The 19,013-nt window shown below is 51.2% G+C and overlaps 6 protein-coding genes across 6 annotated transcripts; 3 read left to right on the top strand and 3 right to left on the bottom strand.

Moving 5' to 3' along the window:
* Positions 1–37: 37 nt before the first annotated feature.
* KVR01_007951 (uncharacterized protein) lies at positions 38–1,453 on the top strand. The gene is made up of 2 exons (XM_044794913.1): positions 38–366; positions 461–1,453. The coding sequence occupies exons 1-2, from the start codon at positions 107–109 to the stop codon at positions 1,074–1,076; spliced, it is 876 nt and encodes a 291-aa protein (XP_044642929.1). The 5' UTR covers positions 38–106; the 3' UTR covers positions 1,077–1,453.
* Positions 1,454–3,032: 1,579 nt separating this feature from the next.
* KVR01_008204 (uncharacterized protein) lies at positions 3,033–4,652 on the bottom strand. Its single transcript, XM_044788823.1, has 3 exons — positions 4,346–4,652; positions 4,185–4,278; positions 3,033–4,092 (listed from the first exon to the last, which is right to left on the bottom strand). The coding sequence occupies exons 1-3, from the start codon at positions 4,391–4,393 to the stop codon at positions 3,119–3,121; spliced, it is 1,116 nt and encodes a 371-aa protein (XP_044643182.1). The 5' UTR covers positions 4,394–4,652; the 3' UTR covers positions 3,033–3,118.
* A 1,591-nt stretch (positions 4,653–6,243) lies between these two features.
* Positions 6,244–7,704, bottom strand: KVR01_007671 (uncharacterized protein; the record flags this gene model as incomplete). The annotated part of the gene is made up of 2 exons (XM_044793114.1): positions 6,244–7,293; positions 7,348–7,704. 2 exons carry the CDS (start codon positions 7,702–7,704, stop codon positions 6,244–6,246), a joined length of 1,407 nt encoding a protein of 468 aa, XP_044642649.1.
* A 2,095-nt stretch (positions 7,705–9,799) lies between these two features.
* Positions 9,800–10,760, top strand: KVR01_008053 (uncharacterized protein; the record flags this gene model as incomplete). The annotated part of the gene is made up of 3 exons (XM_044785336.1): positions 9,800–9,944; positions 10,002–10,321; positions 10,377–10,760. 3 exons carry the CDS (start codon positions 9,800–9,802, stop codon positions 10,758–10,760), a joined length of 849 nt encoding a protein of 282 aa, XP_044643031.1.
* A 413-nt stretch (positions 10,761–11,173) lies between these two features.
* KVR01_007732 (uncharacterized protein) lies at positions 11,174–12,264 on the top strand. The gene has a single exon (XM_044782442.1). It carries the CDS (start codon positions 11,199–11,201, stop codon positions 12,255–12,257), a length of 1,059 nt encoding a protein of 352 aa, XP_044642710.1. The 5' UTR covers positions 11,174–11,198; the 3' UTR covers positions 12,258–12,264.
* Positions 12,265–12,529: 265 nt separating this feature from the next.
* On the bottom strand, positions 12,530–14,866 carry KVR01_007670 (uncharacterized protein; the record flags this gene model as incomplete). The annotated part of the gene is made up of 3 exons (XM_044787505.1): positions 14,770–14,866; positions 13,539–14,717; positions 12,530–13,434 (listed from the first exon to the last, which is right to left on the bottom strand). The coding sequence occupies exons 1-3, from the start codon at positions 14,816–14,818 to the stop codon at positions 12,530–12,532; spliced, it is 2,133 nt and encodes a 710-aa protein (XP_044642648.1). The 5' UTR covers positions 14,819–14,866.
* Positions 14,867–19,013: the final 4,147 nt, after the last annotated feature.

Below are 19,013 nucleotides of genomic sequence, written 5' to 3'. Positions count from 1 at the left end.
TGACCTGCAGGGTGTTATCGCATTTGCGGATCCCAGCCTCATCTTACGGGAGACTTTGTCTCGTCATCTCAAACGACACCAGTTTCTATCAGAGTTCGCCCTTAATATGTCAGCCATCAATAGGGAAAACGCTCGGGACGTATTGTCTAACATTCTGTCGAACCTCTCCACCCCATCCTGGTGGTGGTCTGGAAGCCATTATCAAGGGTACCCTAGGTATCAAGGACTTTTCGATATTGATGATACCCGGCCATCTCATAGACCAGGTCGCGACATTGCTGCCGTCAGGGACTTGCTGTTCGCTTCTATGCGTGATGAGGTGTTCGAGATATTTGGAGAGCCGAATATGATGCCGAGAAAGGAAACGTAAGGACCAAAGACCCCGTTGCCGTGCCTTTCGCCTCTATCAGTCAGAGTGTTTGTGTATTGTTGTTTCCTGACCGGATATGAGGGCGCCTAGCCTTTGGAAAAAGGCAGGAGACATTTCCAAAGCCCAGAGAGGCATTTATCTCCATATCATTGAGGGTACCGACAACAGACTGCGATTTTTCGTCGGGCAATCCGACAACATGTCTTTCCACATTCGCCGGCAGCTACGGAACTCCCGCTACCGCCGGGAAAACTCATCTCTCCACGGCTACGCCATGCAAAAGAGCCGCTGGGACTACTTCGTCATCCTCGCGGTCCTCCCGCCGGGCCCAACAGCAGCGGAATTCACAGATCAGGAGCAGGCACTCCTTGCCAACATTCTCTGTATGTGGTGCGCGCTACTCTCCTGCACGCTTCAGCCCAGCACGATGGAGGGTTGGCAAGCAGGACAGGCCAACAGGATGCCATGGACTGGTTTGAACCTCGCCTGTCCGCTTGATCACGGCGCAGAGGGCCAGTACGTCAATTGGCGGCATGCCCTCAGCGAGAGCGAGGATTCACTCAAGAGATCCTACGTAACCGAGGTGCTGGATAAGAGGCGTGAGTTGACGCCTTTCCGCGGTCTCGTGCTCGGTTTGGGAATAGGTGTCTTCGTTGCTGTCTGGATAGCGTCGCTACGATCACCCCACGGCCGTCGCGGGAAATAAAGAGCGTGATAGAGCCGAACAGCTGGACAAGGTGATATCTGGATAGTCGACTCACATTTTGAGCAGAGTTTGAACTTGCACATGTGATTCATAGCTCTCTCTTCATATAAAAAGTGCGCAGGTGTCCGTCACCTAAGCGCTGAGTCGCAATTTTGTGCCCTGGTATTATACGCAGCCACTCATTCGGGTTACCACCTAATACTGATGTATCGGAGAAGGCCTTAATTGCAAGGTTTCGAAAGAAAGGATTGAAGAAGCTGAATGCGGTCAATGCATTGTTTCCATTGACTCGGGTGGTTGAGTGGAATGAGGCACGCCAGCCACACCCGACAGGTTGTCTTTGTTCAACATTGCCGGAACGGAATACCGTATATGAGCCTGTAACTTCACAAACTTTGTCAAATTTGGTTTTATCAACTATCACCGAATGTTCACTTACCAATTGGTCACCACAAAATGGCTTCCATCTTCCATTACATCTTGAACACACTGGACGATTTTGTATTGTTTGCAGCCACGGATCCATTATCAACAATAACAGTTATATTCTTGGGCCTTACCTTGGCATTCTCACATGCTTGGGCCAGTTGGGTTGTAGAACTACAGCAGTATGCGCTACCGAACCTGCGGAATCAGGTCCAATCGTCCAAATCTGACGGCCTGCACAATGCTGCATTCAATCCCGTTGTTGTTACTCCATCAACAGTCACACCCACACCTCATGCAAGACCCAGTGCCGCAATCCAAGGATCTCATATCGGACTCGGAATTACTAGTGGCGCCAAATGGCCGGGACAAAGCCGTGTTGGACTATCTCCGCTTCTACCGTCCCCGCTTCGTAAATGTGAATCCGCCGGTTCACAGAGTGAGGCAGACACAGTCGCAGTACCCGCAGAGGAGACCTTTGGTATACGAAATAGTACGGGTGGGAGCGGAGAAGTCGTGCATGTGGTGAGCCCGCCGGTGCGGAAACGCACTCATGTCTGCTTTTATCCTTCCAGCAACCCAAGTCAGAGAGGTGAGTCAACCTGACCAAACTTGTATCTTTTAAAGTGGCACGACCGTAGATATCACTGTATTGACTTCAAGACAATATCAGGCGTGGTGAATTTGATCCCAGATGGGTTTGGCAAGCGGCAAGCTGTATATGAAGTCTTGCCGGCTCGTCAGCATGGTAGGTGGACTTTCCCAAAATTTCCCTCGTCGACTTGGAAGCATACACTGATACTAGCCATTATCCTTTATCACAGACCTATACATGAAAGGCCTCACGAGACCAAAGAGTCTCTCAAGCTTTGGCTCGCCGTTCGAGGGAAGTCAAAGCGAATTTGATGTTCAATCTATGAATCACCAGGCCAGGGTGGAGTGGCTTCGTGTCAAGGCCCAGCATTCCCAGGTTATGGCGGACACTAGACGCCTGAAGGCGGCGCTTACAGTCGATAAGCAGCGCATAGATGCAAGTTACAGAGCAGGACTGTGACGACTAGAATCAGGGCGAAAGAGATCAGTCGAGATACGGGGACCATCAATTGGAATCTGTAGAATCGCCGTCTATGAGTGGAGAACACCAAAACCGGCCTATAATATGTACACGGCACAAACAGTTCCGTGGGCCATGGTCATTCGATTAGAGTTACTTCTGTCGGTATTGAAAAGTGGTGGTCTGACACAGTGAGACGTTTCTTGAACTGAACACCCTGGCAGTGGTGATCGCAAAGTCCTGCGGCCCTCTCTTAGACACCTGGGCACATGTTGCGCGAAAGTCACTCACCCGAAGCTGTCTTTCGATCAGCTTTCTGACATCAAGTTAATGGCTGAACAATTCACGTAAGAACAGACGCCTTGCCAAACAAGAAAGCTTGAATGTGTTGTGTCTGGGACAGGCAAAGCTGATTAAAGCCCCTTGCCTGTCTACTTAGGTACGTATGCAATCACGGAATGAAGTGGTCGCATGGCTTTTGAGAGCATATTTGTATTATATGGAAATGAGTAGAGATATCTTTGCTTATGCTAAATACTTAAGAGCCCAGACTGCGACTCTCTTACAGGTCACTTGGCAGCTTGGAAGCCTTGCCCGCGGGATCATGTCGGCCAGCGACGCCCTGACCATCGTTCTCATGCTTTGGGTCCAGAGGCTTGTCGAAGCCCAGACGGTGGGCAGTGGTGTAAGTAGCAATGCCGCCATTGGGGTCGGCCTCTGTCACAAGCTCCTTCCTGCGAGTATCGACAAGCAAGCGGATGAGATCAGGTCGCATGTAGTGTCCGCCGAAGTCAGCGATAACTTTGGTAAGGTGCGACTCGTTCAGGTCGATGTCCACAAATAGGAGACCGTCAAAGTCCTTCTCGGGCTTGACGACCAGGCTACCATCAGGGCGGTAGATACGGGCATGTCCGTTGTAGGGAGTGGGGTCGGTCTCGGGCTCGACACCCTCGGGTGTGGTCTTCTTCAGACCCTCGACGCTGAGGCGCTGAAATGGGGCGAGGGTCCAGGTGCCGGTCTCGTAAGCATACGCTGGGGTGACGAAGTCCGAGGCGCAGTCGGCATAGTTGGTCGCCGGGTCTGGGGAGACCTGGCGCTCGATACCTGGGTAGACCGGCCAGGCGGCGACGTGGACCTGCTCTCCCTCCGCGACGTTCAGCGACTTGAGGAAGGGATTCATGTTCTCCCAGCAGTTCAGGTGGCCGAGCCTGCCGAGCTCCGTTGAGGTGACAGACTTGAAGGTGTCGCCGGCGCCATCACCGTAGACGAGCTTCTCAACGTGGGTGGGCTTGATCTTGCGGCGGTGGTTGATGATGTTGCCCTCCGGGTCGATGAGGCTCTGGGAGATATAGCACGTGGCGTGGTCGATCTCGGAGAAGCCAAGCGAGACGTAGATCTGGTTATCGCGGGCCGCTCGGCGGATGCGACGCATCTCCTCCGAGTCGACGGGGAGGGAGTTCTCCCTGTACTTCTTCAGCATGGGGAGTGATTGGAGGTAGTTGACCTTCCACATCCAGTAAGGATAACCCGGGATCCCTGCCAATGAATTAGTAACTGATGTGTAAACACCCCGGCGCACGCAGTTCTGAAAGAGAACTTGGCGGAGCAATGTCCACACTAGGACTCACAAACTTCAGGGAATGCGATCAGCTTGCAGCCGGCTTGTCCAGCTTCGTTGATGAATTTGATCGTCTTCTGGACGCAAGCCTCGAGGTCGAACCACTGGGATGTGTTAAAATGAGGGGTTTGGGAAGGGTCGTATATCAACGGTGGAATTCAAGAGACTCACTCCTGGCTCTGAGGTAACAGCTGCCGCCTTGTATTTGGTGATAGGCATCTTCAGTCAGAGGTGTCTTTCTAATTGGAAGAAATGGGTTGTTCTACGCGCTAGAATGTCTCTATGAGGCTTGTGTAGATGGATGATGCTTCAGATGAGATTGGTCTTCTCCTTGAGCAAGACGTGTTTTTATGTATGCTCATCCGGCGTTTCGCAGATATCGTGGGGGTTCGCAAACACCATGTCTCACGAGTTGAACTCCGCGTCCTTTGGGTCACCACCTCGGCAGCAAACATCGGGCTCTGGTACTGGAATCCCGAACAACATTCTGCACCATGAACGCAGGAGGCTGGTAGAAGTGTCCCCTCTATGCAGTCGAAACCTCTTCCGGACTGAGTCCTCCGCTATCAGGCCACCCTGCATGGGTTGTCTGCTCATTTACAGAAAATCAATGGAGATGTGCCTCTGGACCACAGCGATTTCCCACGCCTGCAGCTGTGCGCCACACACCTGCTTTGTACTCGTTGTTGGGGTGGACTTGAAGTGACGGGCCGACTTAGTTTGGTTCCACCAAATACTGGTATGAGCGACCCTTCATTCATCTTCAGCATGCATGTGACGTTTCTCAGCAGATCTGCTTCGGTGTTGGTCACTTGTGCCACAACATTTCTTTGTCCGGGCGGTCCATGGCATCTGGTCATGTAAGACACGCCACAACGGGATTGAAAATTGATTCCACAATTATTCCGGTTTACGGGCCCGGCCGAGGGAACAATCATGCCATGAGAATCTTCTCGGACCGGTGCTGACTCGGCAAGTTCGGCCCCCCGTCCGGTCTTTGTGTTGTTCAAAGCCCGGCCGCACAAGCCCGACCAAATGCCGCCCTGTGCCCACATATTTACGTGTCGCAAACATACCTGGGATGGCAGCCAGAAAAGTTCGCCCTTGCCTCAAATGACAAGTGCCCAGCAATAGGCATTGCTTTTCTGTGGAATCAGCCAACCGGCGCTAGGAATTACCCGCTGAGGCTGTCGCGGTGCCGAATGGGGTGCATGCAGATGTGCTCGCGCTCTGGAATGCACGTAAGACGATGGAGGTCAATCGACTGGGTGGCGAGCAAATCTGGTCTCCACCGTAGCAACTCTGTGTGGACTGATTATCGCGGAAGCCTGGTACCCCATGCTGACACCATCCAGCCAAGTCCTTTATCCACTGGTTCGTTGCCCCTCATCTGCAGAAGTGAGAGGCTCGATATGATCAAAATCGGACCGGGCACGCGCCGAGAAGGGCTGTCCTCTTCACTGTACACCTACCTACTTACCTACTTAAGCAAGTAGGTACCCGGGAAACTCGGGATTCACCAGCCGTGGAAAGTCCCGCGAAGAACGGCCACTTCGACCGGACACCTGGGCAGGTATGATCTACGCAGATCCAGATTGTCCACGGGTTGGCCTTCGCTAGGCGTACAACTATACCATGAGAGCGCAACTCTCGGTCATTTCCGAATGCGTTCAAGATGAGATTGGACAGTACATATGTACGCTCTTAATAAGTCGGCAGCCTTCCAGTGAGAAATCAGTGTATGTGCTGTGGGAAACCCCGCAAAGCGTGCTCTTGATAAGCATCCAGTTCATGCTGCAAATGTTCTGCTTCCGAATAAGACTACACGGTCGAACACTGTATATATCTTGTACGTCAAGACAATAACGGCGAGAAGAAACGAGTCGACGCCATGACTGCAAATTCTAGAACTGCTTAACAAGCCAGGCCTTTCACCTACCTTAGTATCTATCCCGGAATGGTGGCACACCCCACACATTTCTCACGATCCCATCATCTTCGAGGCTGCTCTGTTCATGACTTGTCGATGCCCAGAACCAAACCCGCCGGCGCATTTTGCTTTTGACTTCTCAGCCCGATCCCTGGCGTGTGCTGCGCGGATCATTCTTCTGGCGTTCAACCGGCATCGCCCTCTTGACATTCTTGCCCCTGTTGCCAGTATTACTCCTGCTGTCAACGATCTTTCTGTTTCCGACATGGTTTCCATCTTCAGCATTCTTGTCAATTACTGCCTTTCCCCTGAATCCAGTGACCTTCTCACCGTCATCCTTCTTCTTGCTTTTGACGGTCTGATTGTTTCCCGTAATATTTTGAGGTTCAACATCATTCTTGTGAGGAATGACTCTGGGTGGTCTGATGCCTGGTCCGATGCCCACAGGAGGAGGAACTGTATAAGAGGCTTTTTCAGTCAAAGGGAATGCCGTTGCCCGTCCCGGTCCCATGGCCTTTTCATATTCAAGGTATCTGGTCCATTCTGGACTCGGCTTGATTGTCCCTCTAGCCGACTCATCGGCCCTGTCCAGTTCAAAAACATAGGCGAAACACCCGCCCTCGTCGAGCATGAACTTATCCATGACCTTTATCTTATCCCTCCCCTGGCCGACTTCTAGGCTCTTGAGGGTGTGTTGGTTGAGCAGGGAATGCGTCACCCGAGCCACGCAGTCGCTTTCGTCGAATTTGGGAAGGTCCTCGAAAAATTTCTCCACTCGGCGTTTCAGGCGTGGATTCTCGCCAGTAGCTTTGTCTTCGACCTCCATCCAGTCAAGGACTTTTCCTGATCCGGCTGGCGGTGGTATCTTCTGGCCAGCAAGAAACTCGTTGATCAGGATGTCGGCGCAATTCCCCGTCTCCTGCTCTCGGAGGCATGGCACCACCCAGCATTTCTGGATGTCGATTCCAAGGTCGTCTCCCTTCAGTCCCAATTTGAACGTATCTCGAGTCCGCCTTGAAGGGCCGATCAAGACCACATTTGGCATTGGATACCCGTGGCTCTTGAGCTTTTTGAACAGCTCCTTAACTCCTTCCGCGTCCTTGCTCCCCTTTCCAGTCAGGGGTGGGTCAATTATGCAGTACTCTTTGCCACCGTATTCAAAAGTAGGTCGTTTTCTGTACTCGGACGGCTAGAAGGGTCAGGTTACTGTCTGGGAGCGGGTGTGGGTTAGAGCTTCTCTTACCTCGGCCCATTTGTCCGGCATCAGATTCTTCCATCTATTATGGTCTGCCTCTCCGTGACGTATGTCGTAGAAGAGCACGCGGCGTTTCTTGGAGGGTTTCTTGTTGAAATTCTGAATTTCTTCATAGATGCGACTACCCCAGAAAGGATATCCATTAGTTTGAGCTTTGGTGACCCCTTCTGGTCGTGTCAACCAGGCTTTGTTCAATCCAAGACTGTTTCGATCCACCAACGTCATTTCGCCTTTCTTTCCATCTGCCTTCACAGTGAAATGGTTGTAGGGTGGTCCATCTTGTTCTGGTTTGAATTTGAAAGCAACAACGTGCTCGTCAGACTTATGAGTGGTGGCCGCCGCCATGGTGAAAGCTTTAATAGAACAGTAAATGGTTGAAATGATGCATGTACTGAGGGATATGGAGAGAGGGAGAGGGAGAAATATGTCCTGAAGTCGAGATCTAGTAATGCAGACGTCTATCAATCTGTCCCTAGGTGATTCGCCCTCTGGGGCATTCTCAGCTATTTCAATGAAGCACTGACGTCCGTTGTCTGTGCAGTTCGGTGATGAGAAGGTCTTCTGCATGACAAAGAAAGTCACTGATTGCAACATATAAAAATAGTCACTGGCCGTGGTTTGATCTGGTCTTTGTGGGCTGGCCACTCCAGGGCTGGCCTCCTCGGTCGACTGGCCACCCCCAGGTCGGCCGCGGCAGCCAACGAGCCGTGCAGGGGCGGCTGTGGGAAGCCAACACTTGTTTCAGAACACCTGATTGGATTCTGTTCTTGCGCCATTGTTCCATGCGTTGGTCGCACAAATGGCTACATTGCAGTGTAGAGGCCACCTAATGATTGAAATTGTGCTGTTGGTGACCAAACTTGAACCGGCCGGTGCCCGGTGGGCCGGCCGTGAAGGCGGCTGGCATGCGTGCTCCGGCCCACCCGCTCCCCCAATCTGCCCCGCCAGCCAACATTTGAACTGTCTGTGGCTTCAATCTACATGCCTCCAGTGCTGGCACTTCTGGTAGCTTCCAGAGAGTCGTACATTATGTGCAGTAGAAGTTTGATCCACATATTTTTCTGCCCACATCTACCCCGTCATCCTCGCTGTATTTGGCATGGAGACTCGATCTCCTCAAATCAGTGCCAGTGTATGAAGCAGACACTCTATCAAATGAAACAAATTGTAGCTGCAACGGTATAGGATGCAGACCTCATGTTCGATCAGTGCAGTGAAAATGCATCTGGCAATTTACCGTCCTGAAGTCGTCGGCTGGCACCCGAGACTGATAACCCTGACCGACTGAGAAAGCTCCGCTTCCTTGCTGACCCATTGATCCTCGATCTTTTACTCCTGTATCAAAGGATTATATATTCAGTTAGAACTGATCCATTATTTAAAGGATGCAATTGGGAAAAAAGCGCGTCCTCAGGTGATGACTAAGTATTCTATTGGCAGCCTAACGTTCAGCAATATTTGAGGGCTCTTGCCCTGCACTAGAGAATCACTGGCAATTCAGTACTATGAAAACCAGGTCAGAATTGTTGATGATTGACGACCTTACGACCCTCTTGCTGCTCAAGCATCGCAATTGTCGGCCCTCACATGTTAAAGATGCTTTTTAATTAATACTAGTTATAAAGGGATTGTATGCCCTGAGGATGTACACGGATTAGGAACAAAACCACTTGATATGCTATCATCTTGTGAAGTTAAGCTCGATGTTCTCATCTATGGTCTCCAAGTTAGCGGGAGCACTTGAGATCTTGTGTACTCAAGCATGTATGGGCGCCAAGTCGATCGCTTTTGCTTCAAACTTCTCATAAACTCCAACAGAATCATCTCGACCACGAACGGATGGAAGAGCCGTCATACCACATGCATCATATAATTGACCTCATATTTGAATCGGGTAAAGTCGAACCTGAACAAGACGATGAAGAGAAAACTTCATTATAATTGCTGGCTGGACGAGAAAATTGGACACAAGTCAAAATAACCTTATCTGGACGAGGAATGAGTAGCTGCCGACATTCAGGTTCATACGAAATGGCTAGTGCAAAATCAGGATTGCGATTGTGGTAATCAAAGCCAGACCAACCGATTTCGTCTTCGATGCAGCATTTGCATACCTGCGGCTTGAGCCTGCCATCTTGCAGCACCCAGATCAAACAAAGACTGAATTCCGCATCCGGATTCTAGTGTGCACAAAATGTAGATACCCACTGGCACACTTTAGGCTCCGGGAACATTGATCTGTGTTAAGCCAGATAAGACGAAGTTCAGGCTCTCAAAGTAATCAGCATATTTGCAGCATAATACGTTGAAGCCGTCGTCATTTCTGTGAAGAGTTCGCTCCCCCTTGCCTAGGTGAATCAGCCTCATACAATCTGTTGAACCTCTTTTATAGACGACGGCACGTATGACATCAAACCAGACAGGAACGGTAGATCGAAGCATGGCTACTGCACATAGTCAAACGGTTTCCGAACGCGACCGCTTGATAGTTCGGCCCAAAACACTCGCTGAGGCCGAGGCAACTATGGAAATCAACTGGGAGCACACGGTGGCAAACCTTCGAACAGTAGTGAGCATACACAAATGTCCGCTCGGATTCCGATCCCGTCTAGGATATCATGCGACTTTCTATCTCAGGAAAGCCGGTGGAGAAGAAAAGAATGTTGGATATATAATTGCCTGGCGCATCTCCAAACCTACAGGGATCAATCCAAACATCGACCCAAAATACTACCTCGACGACTGGTACCGCAGAAGCAGCAGAAGCTACAATAGGGACTCATGGCCGCTTGCCGCCTGTGTCTGGGCCTTTTATGGGCCAGGATCATTTGATGGAGCCAATTATGATCAAGTCGTAGACGAGGAAAAGAAGGATGAGCTAGGGGACTATGGGAACGAACTTATATCTATTCAGACTATTTACATCAGATTTCGCGAAGATCCAGAGGATATCGATAGCGCTGTGGGTAAAAACACTTCGAGTTCCAGAGCCCTAGTACTGAAATTCATCACTACAGTATGGTGGTCAACAACTCGCTCCTTTATTTTTGGAGCTTTATTACAGAATCCTGGGCGGAAAAATATTGCCGGCCTGGTTCTCGCTGAGCGGAGCCGTAACATATTTGTTAATACCCTCCTTGCACAGAGAGCCCCCGGTAAACGAAGTATGGCTCCGCCTGCAGCGAGATAAGGGATGGAGTGATGAGGAGTTACCTGAGAGGGTGAGAGCGATATTGGATGAGGCCTTTAAACAGGAGAGATTTGGTTTCAGGACTTACGTCGACAGTGCGACAGTATTCCAGAACACTATTGTATCAGTGTTGGGCCGCGTTGTCCAACCCGAAGATTCAATCTCAGAACCTGGTGATCGTCTGATTCTACCAGCACTGGCAGTTGCGTAATTGTCTGGACAACCCACAACATCGCCTCACCTTTTCACATGGACTGTATGGATTTCAAATGAGGCATACCTAGGTACACTCCAAAATGTCTCGTGGGCACGGCCAGTGTAGGACAACCAACACTGGCATGCGATCACTAAAGCCGAACTACTGGCGAAGCACATAATTAATGTGTCGGATCTTTGATTCATATAATATTGCCTAGGTATCCAAGACCAAATGAGTCCTTTTAGTGTCATCACGAACTTTGCCATCTGGTCCCTTATTAATCTTGCCAACCGGCTCTTCCGCCCGGTAAAACCTCGGCACGTGTCTCCTAAGCGTTGGAGCGCTTCCAAGTTAGTCCGCCAGTTCTCGCCGTCTTACGGAGTACATTCCTTCGACCTAGCCTTTGCACCTGTAGACTCGCAGACCTGACCCTGGATACAATCTATCAGTATGGCGACACACGGTCTGATCGAAGTCGACTCCGTCGAAATCAAAGTCATCGTCGACAATGAGGTCGATCCGATCTCTCCAGCTAACAACCCCGCGGTGCAGTATCCCGGGTACATGCAGGGCGTTCCTCTGGACAGCCTCCCGCCGGAGGATCACAGGAGCGGGGCAGTGGCCGAGCTCAAGATGGGCAACATCTGCTGCGGCGCCCATGGGTTGTCACTCATGATCACCGCCAAGAAAGGCGACATGAGTCACACGATGCTGTTCGACACGGGCCCAGAGGAGTCGACCTGGGAACGCAACGCCACCCGCATCCGTGCCAACATTGCTGCGATAGAGCACATCCACCTTTCTCACTGGCACCGCGACCACTCGGGCGGGATGCTCGAGGCCATACGCATGATCAACGCGTCCAAGATAGAGCGGGGGGTCAGTACCAGGCCGCCCAAGGTTGTCGTCGATTTGCATCCGGACAGGCCGGACTATCGGGGGATGATGACGCCAGCAGGCACTATTGTCAGCCTTGAAGCGGATCCCGAATTTGACGAGATTGAGGAGGCTGGAGGGGCGCTGTCTAAGCAGAGCGAGGTACATCCGGTGCTTGATGGGTTCTTCCTCGTGTCAGGCTCTATTCCCCGTTTGACACCGTACGAGGTCGGCATTCGAGGCGGTATGCGCTTCAACGAAACAGACGGCCAGTGGACTTCAGATGAGACCATCGCGGACGAGCGAATGGTCATGTGTAATCTCAAGGGCAAGGGCCTTGTCGTGTTCTCGGGATGCAGCCACGCTGGTGTCATCAATGTCTCCAAGCATGCCGTCGAGCTTGGTCAGGGCATCCCGTTGTACGGTGTGGTTGGAGGTTTCCATTTGTCCGATAACCACCCCGAAAAGTTGGCGAACTCTCTTGCGGACCTCAAGAGCTTAGGTCCCAAGGTGCTCATGCCTGGGCACTGCACTGGATGGAAGTTCAAGTTCCTGATTGAACAGAGCATGCCTGGTGTCTTGGCTCCGTCATTCTGCGGTTCTACCTATACTTTGTCGCCGACAGATGCTTAGAAGAAACCTTCTGCCTCCTTGTATTTCAGACATCTTAGCTATCTGCAAACTTTGAAGCCTGTGGGAGTGCGCCAAGTTCAAGTTGTAGTCAACCTATTAGACATGCATTCAGTACATGGTCAGGAGTGTTGACTTCGTCAGAATTTGTGACTGTTCTAAGATATTTACTAGCCTAGACCAAGGACAGTTAGATTTTATATGTACAGCAACTGAGATTATTTCAGTGGTCTATGAGGCACCAACTATCCGAGGCTGGCTCGAACGGGCCCTTCTTAGGCTGTGGAAGTCAGACTGAATCCCCCCAACGTCCCGCTCCACCCGCTTCCCTCTCCACCTATCTTGTTCAAAGGCGCCTCGAAGGCGATCTCCGCCCAGTGGAAGCTCAATCCATTATAGCCAATTTTGGTCAGGAACTCCTCCTCTGGTCCAGAGTTCAGAGACGCGTAGGTTCTGTTCCCCCTGGCGATGATGCTCAAGTCGACAGTTTCGTTCATAGGCAGCGACGTGTTGAGGCGGAAATAATTACCACCAGCGAAGAACGTGATGTTTGGTGTGAGAAGAAGTGTGGAGTCACCACCGGTAAGCAGCGTTGCGTTGTCGGGCAGATCAAGAGATGCTATGGTCAGGTCGGAAAGAGTGAGCGTGTAGTTTCGGCCCTTGGAGGATAATGGTGTCACGACCGAGCAAGACGGCGACAATGCAAGCAGGCCTCCGCTAGATGCACAGTTCGTCTCGACAGAGAATCCATTTAGAGACGTGTCTGCAAATGACGTGTTGCTTGCGAAAGTATAATTGAATACAACCTCGCCCTCAGAAGGAATGGTCCGGTCGAGGTTTTGTCCCGGTATGGCAGAATGAAGTGTCTCAAAAACGGAACCAAAGTCTGCCTCTGAGAGGTTGCCTCCCCATTGCTTGTCGGCCAGAGCGGGGATACCATCACGCCAGGCGTAATAAGCTTCAGAGTAAACCGATGTGTTCGCGCCGTAGTCGTTCCACATGGGCACAATGGAACCCAAGACAAGGGGATCAGACTCGGGAGGGTTGTTGGTTGCATTGCTTTGATCGAATACATACGGACGCCAATAGCTTCTGTCCGGTGGTGTTCCATAAAATGTCTTGGTCAGATTGATGTGATTCAGGTATCCTCCAGCGGGGGCCCACTTGTTCACAATGTAGTCTAGTGGTGAAGTTAGTGCTGCTAGGGGTCCCAAAGTGTTGTATTCTAGAACATTCCAAAACATGAAAGACGGGGATCCGTAAACGGTGAAAAGTGATACTGACAGTCGTCATTAGAGTTGACCACGCTGTAGTTGTTCAAGATGTAGTCGTAGTACGGATTGTCCTCGAAGTACTCCCAATGTTGCACCGAGACATTTTGGTAAATGTTGTTGTAGGTTCCGTTGTAGACAGGTGGAAACGTACCCCACACACGGATTAACTTGCCAGACTCGACGCCTATGTAGCTAGCCATGGCGTTGACAAAATCGTTATAATCCGTTGAAGGCCCAGTGTACTCATCTGCACCAATGGAGACGACCTTCGTGTGAAACCAGGGCAGGAACTCGCCCCAGATCGTCTTCATGGTCGGAATTGTCTTCGGGTGGCTGATATTAAGCAGGCTCAAGTCTCCGTTGTACCCCAGCTCCGGCTTCCATTGCACGATCACCAGTGCATGGCCCGGGGCCTCGATTTCGGGGATGATGGTAACTCCACGGGCAGCACACGTCGACTGGATTTCATCAAAGTCCTCACGCGTGTAAGACTCGTTCTTGTACTTGTTTAGACCGGAAACCGCTTCGGCATCAGACCACAGTCTGAACCGGGCGTACAGCTCAAGGGACCGCTCTTCAGAGTAGATGGCAACGTTGTTGTACAGATTGTCGCTCAGATGAAGATGGAATGTGTTTTGTTTAAAGAACGACATGTATGAGCATAACTCCATGATGAACTCCTTGGGATAGAAGTGGCGGGCAGCGTCGAGCATCATGCCTCTCGTTGCCCAGCCGGGCGTGTCCGTGCCTGAGCCCAGGGGTATAGATCCGTTGTTCAGGATGGCTTGTTGAAGGACTGTCCGTGTGCCCCACCAGACACCAAGCGGGCTCGCACCCGTGATAGTAATCGCATCTGAGGCGACAGAGAGCGAGTATCCCTCTGAAGACGGCTCGCCTGACGCGTTGAGATAGAGGCTTGGATCGCCAACGGTTAGAAAAATGCTGCCGGTCGTACTGTCCGTACCGTTGATGACTTCCGCGTCAATGTTGTATATGGAGCTCAAGTCCGCGGCAAATGTCTGGGCAAACTCGAATAGGGTCGGCGGAATCAGGGTAGACATTGTATCATCCACGGAAGATGCATATTGAGCATCTACGACGATGCTCTGGATGTTGGACAAGTCATAAGTGCCATTGGACAGGCCGTATGGAAGCGTTGGTATCCCAAGAAGATCACCGGCAACGAGCGCTGCACGAGCCTGTTAGCAGGGGAAAGTCTCGTGACGGAGTGCTCGACTGACATGTTGACCAGAGGGCCACCAGGCCTGCCTTCAGAGTCGGAATCTTCATTGCCACGCTTGTCTTGTCCGTGAGTCACAAGAGAGCCTTTGCGAAGACGCGGGGGTGAAGTCCATCGTGTCAATATCATGATCGTTAGACGTGCCTCTTATTTATCCGGCCGTGACACTCCCCACGACAGCCGTCGGATATCAACGCAAACATCGTCATCAGGCACATCATGAACCGACTCCGCACTTATTAACGGTTCTTGGGGTAACGTTACCGGTGATCTCGAACGGAGTCGCCCAGAACAGAACCATGTGGGGACATCTCCCCTGGCTAGACTTTCGTTCGCGACATCCTGGCAAGCATAACCTTGGAAGACTCACTGTTATCATGCAGGACAAGGCCGATACGAATGCGTAAGGTTGTACTCAAGAGCTCGATGTAACCTAGGTAGCATTTGGCTATGGTGCCATGCCTATCTCAACGTCCAATGGCGCGAATCTTGCTGCCAGGGCGCGGCCCGTTAGCCGGGGTCTACCGGTACTGCCCAGATGCGGACGGATTGCCGGCGATTAATCTCCGCACTCTTGTCAATGGACATGAAGCCCTAACCCTTTCGACGACGAAGCCATGTCTGATGGATTCAGGCTTGGTATTAGACTGCCGTCTTGATTGTGCCTGGACCAGGTGGTTATGAGTGCCGAAATGCTGACGACAGGAGTCAACCCCGACTTTCATACGGCTCTTGGTTTGGCGAATCGTTTCCAAGGTTGTTTTTGGCATAGAACGACCTACGTTCTATTGACACTGGGTTTTTCTTTAAGCAAAACATGTCCGTAACATGGTACTTTACATTCGGTGCCGTCGAATTTGCCTTAAAATGACTCAGTGACGGTCATTCGGTGTTTGTATTACATCACATCAGATATAATTTATTCTTTGGTGTCCCGGGTGAAAGACTCTCACCAGGGCTAATTCTAAGCACGGCAAGCTCCTTCTTGACATATTGAGATCTGATGGCTGACATGCACATCAACCATTCGTTCAGCAAGTGGTTTCGTTTTTAATCCCCTACAACATCAGTACCTGCCTTGGTTATCTGGTCTGATTGACAAGAATCGTGCCATCGAGCTCCCAGGAATCTTACCCTAGGGTAGCTCCGCTTTTGACGTGAGCGAGTAATTGCCACAGGCTGACACGTACAAGATGTCATCAAGGAACACCCCTTCGAACATTTCCGGCAGCTTTACAGCTGACGGCCGGCGGTTTTTCGATGAGGTCCTTGACCTGGTGACAAACTCCGGGTAAGTTGGACGCCAGCGCATTGTCTCACTGCCTTGGTCGATCGTTATTTGCATGTTCTTGAGATTCGCACAAGGACAAGGCTGATTGAACAATGCAGTTCGCTTGGTGGGGCTGTGAACATCAGGATTCCCGGTAGCAAGAACTACCTCCTCATAGATAGTCATATTTCCATCAAAAAGTCAAATTTCTATGGCAAGGCTCTGGCTGAGACATAGAAGACGAGCGGAGAGAAAGCAAAACAGTTGTATTTGCCCTCGGCATCGGTTACCACATTAGCACATGTCCTAAGATGGATCTACAACAATACCGTTCTCTCCACCTCTACTAGAGCGACCCCGGTGAATTATCCAGAGCGCAGGATGGCGTTGGCACACTTGGTCAATGTCTGGCTCTTTGCCATCAGTATCAACCTGCCGACTATACAAAACCGTGCCGTTTGTATGCCCGCCTGCAAGCCGCCCAGCTTCATCGACGCGGGAGATTGCACTCAAGGGGAAATCGGTAGTATATACGTGGCCATTAACTTGATCTGGCCAGGCAAGAAACAGGCCTAGAATGACACAGAACAGCCAGCACAAGGCCCACAGACCGCTCTGAGCGCTTGAGCGTTGATGATGGTTTGTGAACCTCGTAAGTAACGCCATGTGATTCTAGCTCTCTTTTTTGTTCCTGTTTTTATTCAACTGCCCTCTCAATGGAGTTGTTGTGTTTGGAGAAAGGCTCGCCGGGTTCGTCACGAGGCAGGGGTTGCGTCCTTGATCCAACCCTGAGCCACAGCATTAGCAACATTCGGCGTGATTATTTGGACTGTTGCGTATCTGATTCTGTGGCATTCAGTACCAAAAAACAGCGGATGCCGACCACAAATGTTCCGGTGGGCTCTCTCGTAGCTTCTACAGAGACTGCGCTCTGCTCGCCATGGGCAAGAACCTTTCCGAGGATTCCGATGGCCAGAGTTATACAAACAACGCCCAGGCGCACATTCAGACCGTGAGAGATGTCTCACAGCACAGATTGGGAAGATTATGGGAGATGTAGCCGGACAAGTACTATGTCGAGGACGATCCGCAAAAGAATTCATGAAGAAAGCCGCAGCTCTAGGTTGGGTGTAGACGGACGACAAGTAGGGGAGCTGGATTGGGGGTGGCCTTCGTTAAAGAGAGGTCTAGTCTTCGTGCCCTCGAACTTAGAATGCCCTTTCTTCTCCGGACTCTGTCAGAGTCGACTTGGTCCGGCCTCTGACCGACAAGGCAATGCCAGTGTTGGTTCCGGAGAATCAAATCTAAGGCCTTTGACCACAGGATAGCCCTCTCTAAATAAGTCTCTATACCAACAACGGAAAGAATCAACAGCCGGCATGCTCTTTGCCCTGCCCGTGTCAGGAGCCTGTCTGCATCTGGTCTTTAGTAGAGTATCACAGTCCACTGGAACATAGTAATATGATACGTTTCAGGCTGTGCCTTCTCCCTTTCTAGAAGTCTGGCCACATTGAGAATAACCCTATTCCGAGGTTTTCTTCCCATTTCCAAGTTAGTCATGACCGCAGCACCTGGGTCTGGATCCAGATTGTGTTCTTTGGGCAATGCAACCGCGAGCTGAGACAAGACTGCCAATCCCGTAAATTCAGAGGCCTTGCCTAAATGGGAAATCGATGCAAGCCTCTGCTCTGCGGCGCGCTTGTCCCATGGTCCGGGGAGCCGCAATACCGATGCTGTCCAAACGCCAGGGGGCAAGGGTTGTGGCATGCGGCGCTGGTTTCACATTTCGGGCCCAGCCGACACACCCATCGCCTTCCAGAGGGCAAGCGAATCATAGAGCCGCTGACAAGTCTGGGAAGTGGTGTCAAATCAGCGTAGATCGCGTTTGCGGGAGATGCGCCTAGGAAAACATGGCCGCACGGCATTTGTTGTGATCGCACGCAACGTTTTGCATCCACAGTTCGTTTGCACCGCCGTGGGCGATCAGTTTGATGATCTTGAGGTTGAGGACAAACATCATGCAAATCCTGCGCTCGTGCTTCCCAACTCTCCCCGCCTCATGCTCGTTTGCGATAGACGTATTTTGTGAGCGAGACTTTGTAATCCCACGAGTCTAATAGACTATCACAAAAGTCAAGTCGGGGTCCGTGGGGAACATGCAGGTCTTCAGCCATTCTCTGGTAAGGCACAATTCGAAAGCAACTTTGACAGCCCCTTCAAACAGTGCATAGCAGCTAGAAACCTGGCCTCGGACAATCACGTTGTCATCTTTGGCGAGTTTCTGCCACCGGAATGCTTGGCCGTGAATTGCGATGCAACCAATTGAATTGTAGGGCTTGACATGCGGCTGTGGATATGAATTTAAGGTTTAGAACTCATGCCTGAAACATCACTGAATCCCTATACCCGGGGTTTTGGGTGAGCCGATTCTCCCCACATCTGTTCATGCAACCGAATATTGGTTGCTGTACAAAACGCATGCCTTTACTGGCAGCGACCACTTGACGCTGTACGCAACTCCAAATGAGGAGCGGGGGCTGCAAGAGTTTGAGGAGGCAGTGCAAGGAAGCGATTGCAACATCTTGGCTGGGCTGCTGTAGTACCAAGCACGGCGATTAGGTTTGATCGACCAGTTGACGTTACCGGAAGGAAAAACATATACTGGGGACATGACGTATGAAAGTTGCGGGTATACCCTAACCTAGGTTGTCGCAGTGGCCGCAATAGGAGTGTTTTTTTCCCTCGGACATGAAAACATGGAATGAGACGACATGTCGAAAGATGGAGTGATTCCGCGCCCAGATGCCAGACGTGACGAGGCTTCTAGGACGAAGCAACCTGCTCCGACGACTCCCAGCCGGGCCTGTTGCGGCAGATGGGATGTGAGCCCCTAAACCCTAATCTAATATGTACATACTTGCACGTGCATTCGACAGCATGGCCACCTGGGCACTCTGGTCGTCCCAAAAGGAGCC

The sequence above is a fragment of the Diaporthe batatas genome (genome assembly GCF_019321695.1).
Source record: "Diaporthe batatas strain CRI 302-4 chromosome Unknown Contig00009, whole genome shotgun sequence".
NCBI lineage: Eukaryota > Fungi > Ascomycota > Sordariomycetes > Diaporthales > Diaporthaceae > Diaporthe > Diaporthe batatas.
The sequence above is the reverse complement of the archived record's forward strand: the minus strand, read 5'-3'. Positions and strand labels throughout refer to the sequence as shown.